At 40.5% G+C, this 14,029-nt stretch overlaps 1 protein-coding gene across 2 annotated transcripts in view; it reads left to right on the top strand.

The window, feature by feature from the left end:
- The first annotated feature begins 564 nt into the window (after positions 1-564).
- Positions 565-14,029, top strand: part of LOC136666284 (phosphatidylethanolamine-binding protein 4) — a 106,754-nt gene continuing 93,289 nt past the window's right edge. Inside the window, exons 1-3 of one of the 2 annotated variants that reach the window (XM_066644383.1) lie at positions 565-599; positions 1,149-1,248; positions 2,520-2,646. In XM_066644383.1, coding sequence (XP_066500480.1) covers positions 1,157-1,248; positions 2,520-2,646 — 219 coding nt within the window. In that variant the 5' untranslated portion in view covers positions 565-599; positions 1,149-1,156. Of the gene's footprint in view, positions 600-755; positions 872-1,148; positions 1,249-2,519; positions 2,647-14,029 lie in introns of those variants that run through there. The other variant, XM_066644382.1, reaches the window with a different exon arrangement.

Genomic DNA, 14,029 nt, shown 5'->3' with positions numbered 1-14,029 from the left:
GCGTCATTTTATGAGCCGACTGAATATGCTCTACATCTGCAATTGTAACTTGCAGTACAATTATATATTTATTATATATAATATCATGAATGGCCTTGTGTGTTGACTACCAGTGCAGTTTGTGTAGATAATGTGTAGGCACTATGTCCACTATTATCTTTATGGATATACCCTCAGGAGTTGAAATTAAGGTCTAGTTTTGAATGGAGATGGTCTCCTTCAAAGAACTTTCTATGCATTGTGCCTGCTTTTTAATTCCTTGCTAAGCTACAGGCTCAGCCAAGACACACACACAGGACAAACAACACACCTGTGAAGGATCCCTGGGTAAAGAATGCAAATTAGAAAACCTGCCTGCGCTGAACCCATAAACTACCAAATGAAAGCGCAACAGACACATCTCACTCTGCCATGTCATCAGCAAACAGCAGCGTTGGCCTTGGATTAGTGATTGACACTGATTATGACCAATCCGGTGAGGCTACACCAAGCCTGACCAATGAAAGTGTGGGGTTATAGGTTTTAATGGAAGACCTAGTTTCCCAAATTAACCTGGGCAGAATCTCAAATAGCACAGTCATCACTTTGAAGTGCACTATGTAAGTCAACAAATTGTGTGGTCATTATCCAAATATTGTATCATATATTGAATGGAAAGGCATTTATTTAAGTCATAATCTTACTGCAATATGTTTCTTTCTTAATCACATTTAACAAAAGATAGTTTAATAAGGTGGATAATGCACTAAATAGGGAGTAGGGCGCTATTTGAGATAAGGCCTGTGTTATTTGAGCTGTAGTCTTTTAGATAACCTGTCACTCGACTGAGAAGTTTGTTTGTACTTGACTCTTCCTCAGGTTGAACGCTCAGGTAAGCTTCACGAGGAAAATACGCAATTTTGAGCAATTCTCAGCTTTGTCTTACACTGTCAGATGTGCCTTGTCAGGTTTTTGCTGGGATTAGGCTATCATTAGACTACTGAAGTAAACATTCATAAAGTTGACTAGAATGTGAAAGCTGTGGTAGACATTATAGATAAATTGTGGAAAAAATATATATATATAACCACAAATCTGAATGAAATCTGCAGCGAATAACGGATAGCAGTTTATAAATGTTGATTTTATTTCCCCCTCTTTGGTGAAAGCCGTTAGGATGATTTTCGCGGGCTTTTGCCTCTTTTTGGTCGCGAGCGTCCTCAGCTCTGGAGAAACAGGTCTGAGTGGAGAAGATGGAGAGTTTTGCCAGTAAGTTCTGTCAAATAAATACTCAGCACACAAAGAAAGGCCACAAAAAACGATCACAACGAATCCCCCCATGTGCCCACGTCATAGCCTTTGTTAGGTAATAACCTGAAATGAATAAAATTCAAATGAAATTAGGTTCAACTTGGGGTTGGTTAGCTTTTAAGCTAATTATTTTCTGACTCAGAACATTTACTCGGTTGTTTGTTCTCCACGCAGCCTTAGTGAGTAAAAGGCATAATGTGAGGGAATTACTTAATGTGTGGGGACAACTTAAAACACAATGACTAAAACATATTGAAATACTCATTGCTGCAATATTCTGTTGTTCCCACACATTAAGTATCTAATTCCCATGTATTATTAAGTAGTTCTCACGCCTTTATTTTTTTTAAGATTATGTCACGTGTCTCAAAAAATAGCTTTCCACTAATTTCTATTAATAACTCATATTCATAATTAGAACATATTTAGTTACAAATATAGATGTTTCTGTTACAAATGCTGTAATTAAAGCACAATAGAATCTCTTAACATTTTTTTTTGTACTATTTCAGAACATTCTTTGAAATTTTGGTCAAATATAAACACCCAATTGTATTGATTCATGTATTTTTGCCCATTACCTGCATGTACTGATACCATTAAGATAATACGCTTTGCTAATTTGAGAATACTGTCTTTAAAAATTGGTCAGTAATGATTCATTCTTAGACCACACCGGTGTAATCTTTCATTGATATATAGAACATTTATGATACTGAATATAGATAGGCCTATGTTGCAAATTGGTGGTGAAGTGATGACTTGGATGACTGAAAGCTTTCACAGACGTCTCTCAGATGCCCACACAGATCTGCCAGTGAGGGGGCGAAGTTGGTGCTTCGAGCTTGTAGGCTACTAAGAACCACCTCGTATCTTGTTGAATGTGTAGGATTCCCTCAAAGTACTGAGTCATGAATGCAAAGCAGCTTAACTGGCATTTCCCACTCAGAAAACCTACTCAACACACTGACCATCTCCCAAGCTCAATAGCTTAACTTTCCAATAAGCAGCTTGTACCACACAATCCTCTGCTACTCCTGGCGTACATGTTTGCTTTTATAGCCTTTCATAAGTCGTATAAAAATGACAGTCACCAAGTGCTTTCAAGTGTGTGCCATTAGAGTCGGTCGAGTCCGAAAGGTAGAATCTTTGGCAGAAGTGTATGGAGACGGACGATAAGCATTACAGTGACAAAAGGGTGATTCTTTGGTTTGTGGTCCGTTTTTCAGAGGAGGATTAGGGTTAAGTTATCCAGACCTGGACGTAAAAGACTGCATGGTGGTCCCTGAAGATGTCAGAGAGAATATCAGCAGGGAGTGGGGACCCCCACAGGTGCAGCTAGCCACTGCTGACAAGGTAAGAAAAGTTAGCTCCACATTTTCAGTGGTGTGGGGTTTTTGTGTTTACATTCAAAACTACATTCCTGCTTGTAAAAATGAAAGTTTTACTGTTTGGCACTGAACATTCAGGTAGCTCAGCCAAACATGCTATGAAAGCTTACAGCAAATGGAAGCCGGTAGCCCCCAGTCAGCATTATGTCATAGTCATAATGCTAACTGAAGGCCATTTGATTGCATTTGATATTAGCAACATTAGCATTTTGAGGGATTGTCTGAACTATCCCTTTTAAAACAACTGCTTTCATAACTAGCTCTTCACAGCATGTTTCAAATTGTAGCCTTTTAGTCAAGGAAGTTGTTATTATGAATGAACCTCAAAAAGTTATATACATTTTTTGTTTCACCTTTTATAAACTTGTATGCCATAATTTGTCAAGTCTACGTTCATAGGATCTTTTGTCTTGGCCAATGGTGTTATTTCACAATGTCTCCAGAAGGTGGCACAAGTACTCCATTACACTTAGGCAAATAAACCTTATATATTTAGAGACTGGAAGACTCAAGCCAAGACTCAAGATTCTGTTTGTATCACAATAACACAGGTTATACCCTACCAAACCTTAACTGTAATTTTAATCTCATTTACAAGAGGATATATCCATTTATATTAATAGTCACGTTCATTAGGATTGCAACTGACAGAGTTTTGCTTTCAAGTATGTTTAGTCAGTATCATCAGTTCTGAATGTTTCGTTAAATAGAATACGTACTTGATTCCAAAGCAGCGTACGATCTTAAATATTGAGAAACGTATCGTATGCATTTTTAGTAACTTAAATAGAACTGCAGCACAGATTGTCTGTCCAAACTAATCAAACCTATTGTGAAATAATGTCGCCCCTTAAAACTCAACCCCCTTGAGCACAAAATCTTTGCTGAATTTTAGAGCTGAGCTTTTGGAGTACAGTTATTTGAGACTCTATGTATATGCAGATACATTTTAGGCTTTTTACAGAATTTCAAGTGGGAACTATGGATTTTTGCTTATTGACTAATTTTCTAAAGTCAGTTTGGTCAGTTGTGCACCAGCTGAACTTGAGGTCCTTACTTTAAAGAACAAAAAGAAACAGTAAAAACATGTATAAAGGTTTTAATTAGAGTTTACAGTCTTGTTTTAGCATATACTTGTGAATTCATAATAAATAAAAAAGGTAGGATAACACTAGCCTGTGATCTAATTAGTTTCTATAGCACAAAGCAAAAATTCATAGGGAAAAATAGCAAAATAATTTATATAATGTGTCCAAACACCTTGTGTCCAAGTGACAACAGCTTATGTGTGCTTTCCTTGGAAACAATTACAGTCACTGGGCATGCACAGATATGTGAATGTTGCACCAATGCCAATATCTGCTATTTTGCATATATGACACCGCTGAGGCTGATATGTAGGCATTGTATCAATATCGTAGCTGTAATGAGATTGCCACTTGGATTAGGCTTAAGTAAAAATACTATATATATGTGTATTGGTACTACATTTATTTTCCTGCAATTATACGAATAAAATCAAATATTTGCGGATCACAATGTGGTTCAGATGTCATCATGCATTCGACATCAAACTCAGCTGAACTATTAATATAGTTTCAGACAAAATAAGCAGTTTAACATGAGTCAGGCACCTCAGATGAACGGAGGCGGAAATGTCACGCAATAACCATGACACGCCACAATGGTACGGATAATGTATATCAGATGAATCACCGATGGCACTTTGCTTTTGTTAGAACAGTTCGGTTCAGTCTGAGGCTCAGCTACACAGTGCTGTCATCGTGGAATAACTGTAGTGAACTAAAAATAAAACGGAATCAACACCCAGCAGTGAAATACCTTACAGTATCTATAAATTGAAAACCAAAATTGAAAGCCGCTTCAGTTTTAGGAGCTAGTTTATAAATTCCATAGCTAAGCAGTCTGGCTTGAAGGTGATCTATCGCCCTAACGTCTCCCAAACCCCAATTGATGTATGGTCGTATTATCTGTTATGCTGTCCTACATGATTCTCTTTTATTGCTGGACTTGGTGTCAGACAGCAAAACGGATTACTGCTGAGATTAAATCAATACCAACTTTATTTACTGGGCTTTGAAACGCAATCTCTACACCCCCCCCCCCCACTTTTCCTGCTTCTGTGTATCTGACTCTTATGAAAACATACGGTAGCTGTAGGTCCGCTGTGAGAATGCGAGTAAGACTTGGAGTGTGTGTGTGTGTGAGTGCCAGTCGTCGGTCTGTGGTAGGTCTCTTCCCTTTTCTTTTTTCCTTCCTGTTGTTCCTTGTCTTTTTCACTCCTCCGCCCTCTCGACCCTTCCAATTGGCACTTGATCACTGCGGAAACGAGAGGCCAAGTGGCAGTGCAGCGGTCACTGGCTGTCGCTTTGCCCCTGCAGTGACACCCACCTCATTACCCCGCTGAAAGCATGCTGGGTAATTGAAACTGAGCAGAATGGGCAGTGGTCCAGCATGTCCGCCTCTCAATGGGCTTTCATTACCCAAAACAAAAGCAAAGGGCCATGCTAAACAACAGATTTCCCTCGCAACCCTCAAAGTAATGACTGAACCCTCTGCATGACATGAACTTGGTTTTCCACTTTTCCACTTGGAGCACTCATATGCTTTTGGAGTGCATTCGGAAATCGTAATAGTGCCATCAAAGTAATGACTTGCACTGTACATTTTATATCCTTTTTCATTACCCTGTATTGGCTGTAATTTGTATGATATTTTATGATGGCAACAGGATGGAATTACATTAATTTTGTTGATGTCTTCACAAGCTTTTGGAGCCCACACATGCTAAAATCTGGCATCTTAGGCACTGCATACATTCATCTAGCCACTTTTGCATTAATGTGTTGACTACATGAGGTATTACCATTTCCCCTACGTTTTAATGTAGTTCTTTAGTGGAGTTGTGTGGGGATGGATAAGGAGGGATAGAGATTAAGGATGTTTGTATTCGGCTTTATTTGAAAAATATCCGTGTAGTCCCCCGCCTTTTAAAAAATGGAGAGTGGAAAGGAGGTCATACCAATCGTGCCAGGAGAGTGACCGAAGACGGTCGACAGTCACAATACCGTCACTCCATCCAAGACGAGGATGTTCTGTCCCATTAACTGTTATATTTTTAACATTGCAATTAAGTTAAGTTTAATTTATATAGTGCTTTCAAAATACGTCATCACAAAGCAGCTTTACAGAGGTCCAGATGCAAGCCTCCTTTGAGCAAACAGCAGACAACGGTTGCGAGGGCAGACTCCCTCAGAGCAAGAGGAAAGGAAGTTTGAGAGGAAATAAGACTCAATGTGGAGCCCATCCTACTCTGACACCGGAGAGCACAAAACAATCATTCCAACACATTCTTAGAAACACTACGGTACCCTTTACCCAGCTGCAGTACGTCTTTCTATAGCTGCTTTGGACTAAGCACATAAAACACTCGTCATAACATAATCATAACCCAGTAAACAAGGAACGTCCCTGGACGTTCAAAATAGGTCGCAAAGTAGTCTGTCCGTCAAGGACATATTTTAAACGTCAATGGACGTCCAAAATCCATCTTAATAAGTTAGTTAAGTGGTGACCAATCAATAACGTCAGTGGACGTCCAAAAAAAAACTTGCGTTTTATACAAGTAATTTATTTCGGGACCAATTAATAACGTTAATGGACGTCCAAAATACGTCTAATAGTCGTCTTTTCAATGTCTGTGTTTGGACGTCTTTTCAACTTTCATTTTCAACCTTAAGAGAACGTTGATTAGACGGCAGTCATTACGTTATTTCAACGTTGATTAGACGGCTAAATGTTTACTGGGAACCCAATTTACTGCTAGATTTAACTTTTATTAGTGTACCAATTCTTGTGTATTGTAGCCCAGGAGGGAGGGATAGATGTAAGTGCACGTGTATTTTCCGATTTTGAACAAAGTAGGGTGGGATTTATAGTTAAATCGGCATTAGAAAGTTTAAGGAATGCTTAGCAGACTCATTGAATGATGTGTAACAGCAGACTCCTTTTGACTTACAATTGTCTTTAGATTTGTGATCATCAGCTGAACTGAAACCCTGATAAACACATTTAGAAACGTTTCAGAAAAGGTGCGACATGTTTGATCGTTGTGGTAGGCTACGAGTCATACGATTAACAGTGATGAATGATTTCTCACACCAGCAGCAAAGAGCTGACTGATACTCACACTTCTTATAACTGAAATTCAAATGCGATTGATGATGAAACAAACGTGAGTTTCTGGAAAGAAGTGCTCTGGTAGTAAGCGAGTGTAGTTTGCCCTTTAAAGAAGTTCTGGAAAAAGGTTAAATAGAGTTGCTACCACATTGTCAGTCGAGTAACTTTGGCTCTGATGTATTAGGATCTTTGTGCCAAAATTAAAATAAATATATTTTCCTTAAGAAAGAAAAAGCTAAATTAACTGACGTTTATATTAAATAAAAATTCCCAGACAGTACTTCTTTGGCAAATCGTTCTTACAAGATTTGGCTGGTAAGTTTCAGATTGTTATTGTTTGAGCAGATGTGAATCCAGAATGTCTTTATACGCTCCTGGGTTCATGGTCCCATAAAGAAACACAAGCCCAATGACGTCACTATAAGAAAAGCTTGCCCAGGCATTGCAATAGCTTTAGTGCAGTCTGGTCACAAAGCAAAGGTCTCGTTTTCTGAACAGTTTCTAAAGTAACTGAAAGCATATACCTTTTAGGAGCTTTTAGTAATATTTTTACTGTAATTCTGGATTCTGAGATTCGCTGGTCACTTTAAACATAAGTATAAAAAGATAAGAATCCAAAAAGGATTAGAATAAGCTCGTTCAGTCATCTGTTTCAAGCTTATGTAATTACAGGAGCCCTCTTTCTTACTAACTGGTGCTGTTAGTTTCATATTAAGTGTATGTTTATAAAAAATCAATCACAATTTTCTGAAAGCGTTCAGTCTCAAATGCGTTTACAGAAAAGCATGAGATTTATAGATGCAGAGTAACTCAGGGAACTGGTTTGTAATTTACTGTATTACACACATACATCAACACATTTAGGACGGTGGCGCAGCAGGTAGTGTCGCAGTCACACAGGTTTTGGGTTCGATTCCCGCTCCGGGTGACTGTCTGTGAGGAGTGTGGTGTGTTCTCCCTGTGTCTGCATGGGTTTCCTCTGGGTGACTGTCTGTGAGGAGTGTGCTGTGTTCTCCCTGTGTCTGCATGGGTTTCCTCTGGGTGACTGTCTGTGAGGAGTGTGGTGTGTTCTCCCTGTGTCTGCGTGGGTTTCCTCCGGGTGACTGTCTGTGAGGAGTGTGGTGTGTCCTCCCTGTGTCTGCGTGGGTTTCCTCCGGGTGACTGTCTGTGAGGAGTGTGGTGTGTTCTCCCTGTGTCTGAGTGGGTTTCCTCCGGGTGACTGTCTGTGAGGAGTGTGGCGTGTTCTCCCTGTGTCTGCGTGGGTTTCCTCCGGGTGACTGTCTGTGAGGAGTGTGGCGTGTTCTCCGTGTCTGCGTGGGTTTCCTCCGGGTGACTGTCTGTGAGGAGTGTGGTGTGTTCTCTCCCTGTGTCTGCGTGGGTTTCCTCCGGGTGACTGTCTGTGAGGAGTGTGGTGTGTTCTCCCTGTGTCTGCGTGGGTTTCCTCCAGGTGACTGTCTGTGAGGAGTGTGGTGTGTTCTCCCTGTGTCTGCGTGGGTTTCCTCCGGGTGACTGTCTGTGAGGAGTGTGGCGTGTTCTCCGTGTCTGCGTGGGTTTCCTCCGGGTGACTGTCTGTGAGGAGTGTGGTGTGTTCTCTCCCTGTGTCTGCGTGGGTTTCCTCCGGGTGACTGTCTGTGAGGAGTGTGGTGTGTTCTCCCTGTGTCTGCGTGGGTTTCCTCCAGGTGACTGTCTGTGAGGAGTGTGGTGTGTTCTCCCTGTGTCTGCGTGGGTTTCCTCCGGGTGACTGTCTGTGAGGAGTGTGGTGTGTTCTCTCTGTGTCTGTGTGGGTTTCCTCTGGGTGCTTGAATGAATGTGTGTGTTGCCCTGTGAAGGACTGGCGCCCCCTCCAGGGTGTATTCCCGCCTTTCGCCCAATGATTCCAGGTAGGCTTCGGACCCACCGTGACCCTGAACTGGATAAGCGCTTACAGATAATGGATGGATGGATGGATGAATAAACACATTTAGAAGATACAGCACAAGGGCTGCTGTTCCTCAAAGATTCATTCAACTCAAGGAATCAGGTCAAGGAACTGCTCCATAAACTGTTATTAAAAGCTTCGCATCAAAGACACTGTGGCTGAAATTGTCTTCCAGACTACACCAATGTAGGGTTCATCTCTGAATTATCAATGCATTTTGAATGGTTTATAGAAGTACATTGGTTTTGTTGAGAGAGGTCTGTTTCATTTCAAATGTCATATGTTTTTTTTTTTTTTTTTTTTTTGTGATTTTTCTGATTCAGATGACTTAAGGGTTTATCGTTCCTTCAGCTCATTCTCAGCATCTAGCCTCTGAACCCTAACTTCCGAAAAGCACTGCTAAACTGGGATAAACTCTGTTTCTCTTCCAGTGAGTAGGGTGAGCAATTACAGGTTTGTTGTATGCCAGAAAAACAATAGTAAATGAAGTGTGTGGAACGCTGAACAGACTGGGTAATGCATTAAATCCTTGTTAAAATCCCTTGGTTTGTCTCTTGCAATGATACCACATGTTCTCAGTTTGGAGAACAGATAATTGGCAGCATACTGTGTACCAACACTTGTGGTGTTCCGCTTGTGCCATGTTTCAGATCCTCAAATATCTTTGACGCATGAAGATAATAAAAATGACTTTTGTCAGTTGGCTGTTTTTCTGGGTGAATGAGCAAATCTGACATTGCCGATTAGTCTGTAGAATTTATATCACTCCCCCACTCTATTGTTCTTTGTTTTTTTTAAAATAGCATGACATATGCAACATATGTAAAGCTGGTCACAGAGTTCATTCTACTTAGTTTTGTTATTTTCTTAAACAATGCGACATATGCAACATATGTAAAACATTGTAATACAGTTAGAGTCAGTAGGGCAGCTACGTAGAGTTTGTTGTGTTTGGGCTAGTTTACCGTACTTATACACTAACAAACTTGTACTCATCCATTGAGTATTTCTTGACAGACAGAAAGCTTTTTAAATTACGATCTTGAAGACTTAGGAACGTCGCCCCCGGTTGTTAGTGTTGAGGCCAGCAGCAGAAAGGAGAATCACTGATTCTTGTTGCTGCTTGAGGAAAAAAAAAAGTGCCACTGTTAAATTCTGGAGTTGTTTTTCCTCACAGTGGAACGATAAGAAACACCTGTGGATTCTTTTAGATCTGAAGGAAGAGTGGAGGATATTCTCCTGTCTCTAAAAGCTGAAAGCTTTTGGTGGTCTACCAGGTTGGCACAGGTGTTAGGAGTCTCATTTTCTTTAAAATATTCTTTTCAGTTTTGGAAACTCCTGTTTTACTTTAAAGGCTAAGCACCACTTAATGGACCTCCATGAATATTTCACATTATTGTAGTTACTGACAGATATAAGTATGAATTAAAATGAAAATAGCTGCTTAATTTGCTTTAAAACTGACAATTTTATTAAATTGACGGAAAAACCCGAGCTCACTACGGAAATTCTTGAACGTGACCGTGACGTCACTGGTGGACAACAGCTGAACAACGCCGCGGTAAAACACCGTTATGACTGACTGTTATGACAGTATCTAGCTAAATAACCAACATTATTCATGACAATAGCCTAGCAATAAGCTAAACTCAAATGTAGAGGTACCGTTATTCTTGTAAATGTGATCGAAGTCGAACTCGAATTCATCCGACACTATAAACCTCCGTAATGCAGCTACGTAGCCGAGTATAATCTGAGACACAGAGTTTAGCGAGTCAAGCTAACGTTAACTAACACCAACTAAAACAGGCGAAGTGAGTGTCCTCACCCTGTTTACCTCCATGTTACAGAGGCTCTTGAACACCTTTCGTTGGTGTCCTTACATGCCCATATTGTTGGAAAAGCGCCAGTGAAATGAGCTACAGATAACGGAGTGAGCGGATGGTCCTTTCCAAAGTGCCCGTTTAAAGTTGACAAATTTATCTTTGGGCCATTGGTGCACAGATGTCCCACTGTACATTGAATGATTGCAGCCAAAAACAACACACCTTTTCGTCATTTTGCATTAAATTAAGTGCAGCTTCTAGAGTTGTTGTCCACCATCTACGTCACAGGCAAGACGCCTATTAGAGTTGCCCAACACCGTTGGGGGGGGGGGGACCAACGGTCTTTTAAACCTTATTCCTTGAATTAGTAAGAAATAACATGTTTTCTGACTATCAATAAACACAAGTCAGGAACTCAAACTCCACTGTATTTATTTGTTTGACACTTTCATAGAGCTGCTGCTTAGCCTTTAACTCTTCCCTTTCGTTACAAGTGGATTATCTTATCATTACTAATCTCCTCAGAGATATTTCCAGAAAGTGAATACCTACCCTTAACCTATTGAATGTTTTGAATAAAGATTCATTTAATAAAAGCTCTTTGAATTATGAACAATATGTTACTTAATTACGTTTCTTTTCGCCTACATGACATGGAAAGAGAAATATAGAAAAAAGCGAACCTCTTTAACACATAGTAATGCATAGAAATTGAAATAGATTTTTAAATCAGTGTGAAAGCCTTGTCATGTGGCTTTTCCTACAGCGACCTGAAAGCAGCGACGGACAGTTGGACTCCTAACACATTTTAAAGCTGGCAAACCTAAAGTGCACACAGGTTACGTTGGGGTTAAAGTAAACGAATTTCTAGCAACTGCCGGCAGTGTAGTTGGTGACCTAAATATTTATTTTAACTTGCGCACACACACTTGTAATTTGTATCATATGGACGTTTCATTGCTAGCACAAATGAGTTTATTTTGAAAGCATCCCTTCAACATGACAGTGTTTAGAAGTTCTCATGGACTACTATCATCACCAGTAGATTGACCAGAGGAGGATGGGTCACCCCTTGTGAGCCTTGGTTCCTCCCAAGGTTTCTTCCTCAGCTGGGGGAGTTTTTCCTTGCCACTGTCGCCCCTGGCTTGCTCACTTGAGGGTTTTACATTTGTCTTTACATTTCATGTCAAATCTTGTCTTACTGGAATTCTGTGAAGCTGCTTTGTGACAACATCAGTTGTGAAAAGCGCTATATAAATAAATTTGATTTGATGATTTGATTTGATTTAGAAGTCTCAGAACTTCAGAGCTTTGAGCTCTTTTTCTCTTAATCTCTCATCCTTCCCAAAGTTTTACTGGGTTCTGTTCTCTAACATGACGTCGCCTTTCAGTAAAATCATGTTAAGTTTAGGGTGCTGGTCCCTCAGGGTCTGAATAAAGTTTGTTTTTTTTGCTCGTGAGTGTCTTGAAAAAGCTGTGAGGTTCATGCAGGGTCTTGCTCTTGTTTTATTTGATGCTGAGAAGATGAGCATGAGGTTTTTAAACCATTACAGTGATTAGAAGTGCCTGAGCAAGCTTATACTGCTCTGGTAATAACTGCTCCCTCACTGCCTTTTCTCACTCAAGCTCCTTCTCCATTTTCTGTGTCTGTCTCTCTCTCTCTCTGCGAATGATTTTATACGCTTTGCTTAAACCTGTGTGGGGGCGTAGGGAGAGAGGATTTGAGTGTGAGCCCCCCCCAGTCTTCTCTTCTTTACTGTTTTGGTGAATCTCTGCATTTCATTTTTTTTCCCCTGCTCTGCCTGTGATGACGACAGGGGCGGCTTCTTCATCGCTAAGCCTGGCAGTGCCCACGGCTGCTAGTCGTCTCTGTGCCGCGCTGCCCACTCACCCACACTAGCCTTGGCACCGGCATAGCGGCGTGCTATCTGCCATCCGAGGGTGGGGTTCCTTTCCGGAAGACCCTGTGTGTCTTTCCCAGGGAAAACCCACACGTCCACCCATGCAGGATTCCTGAAGGGTCTTTTACTGCTGGGCCTCCTGAAACAACGGAGGAAGAAAAAAGATGGGGACTTAAGGTTGCTCTTTTTTTGTTTAAATATATTGTTTCTTTATTTATTAAGTTGTGGGCGACTGTCCTCGATATATATATATATATCCTTGTGGTCATGGGTATAAGGCGGATTGAAGGGTAGAAATGTGATTTTAAAGTAAGAGGCAGGCATATGGTGGCTGTTGTATCAAATCCTCATATAATCCTCAATCATTTTGTAGTTTCTATTTATTTACATGCTTTGAAATAACACGCTCCTTGTCGACTGTGACGATTTTATGAACGTTGGAGAAGTACTGATTCGTTCGGGAAAAGTGGGTAACTTGCGTTAAAGTCGAGAACCTTGGTGTTTGTATGTAGTAGTCATTTGGCTAACTAGTCTATTTTTAGGTCTGTATTTATTCCCAAACTGTCAGCAGGATGATATTTATTAGCTTAGTATTATTTTTTTATATCTTGGTAAGTAATTATTATTATTTTGGTAACTGAACTATTTTACCGTCTGATTGACTGACAGACCAATCTGAAGGGGTCAATGCTCCTTGTGTCTGTCTTTAATTGTAACACTACATCGTTTCAAAATTTAGGTCATATATTTTTTTAAGAAATACATTAGTTTCATTTGTTGTGTATATTTTTGTTAGATTTGTGGTATTTTCTTTTTTCAGTTTGTTTGTTTATTTATTTATTTATCTATTTATTTTTCTTTGATAATTATTGTAAATCCTGATTAAGCCTTGGGATTCGATAGTGGAGGGAGGCACGGTGGGGCAGCAGGTAGGTGTCGCAGTCACACAGCTCCAGGGACCTGGAGGTTGTGGATTCGTTTCCCGCTCCAGGTGACTGTCTGTGAGGAGTGTGGTGTGTTCTCCCTGTGTCTGCGTGGGTTTCCTCCGGGTGACTGTCTGTGAGGAGTTGGTGTGTTCTCACCGTGTCCCTGTGGGTTTCCTCCGGATGCAAAAACACACGTTGGTAGGTGAATTGGCGACTCAAAAGTGTCCGTAGGTGTGAGTGAATGTGTGTGTTGCCCTGTGAAGGACTGGCGCCCCCTCCAGGGTGTATTCCCTCCTTGCGCCCAATGATTCCAGGTAGGCTCTGGACCCACCGCGACCATGAACTGGATAAGGGCTTCAGATAATGAATGAATGAATGAGAAAGGATTGAATAGTGGACCATGCAAGGATGGAAGGAATCTTAAATATTCATCTGGATCTCACCCATTCACAAAACTATAGGCTTTGATGCCTTAGAACTGTAAAGATCAGAATATGCCTGACAACATCCTTCAGACAGAAAGCTTTGAACAAAATAACAACAAAAGAAAATATGAAACTACTCTCCTTCAGTGCAA

This window comes from Hoplias malabaricus, chromosome 14 (assembly GCF_029633855.1).
Source record: "Hoplias malabaricus isolate fHopMal1 chromosome 14, fHopMal1.hap1, whole genome shotgun sequence".
Classification (NCBI taxonomy): Eukaryota; Metazoa; Chordata; class Actinopteri; order Characiformes; family Erythrinidae; genus Hoplias; species Hoplias malabaricus.
This window is presented reverse-complemented; position numbering and strand designations above follow the sequence as displayed.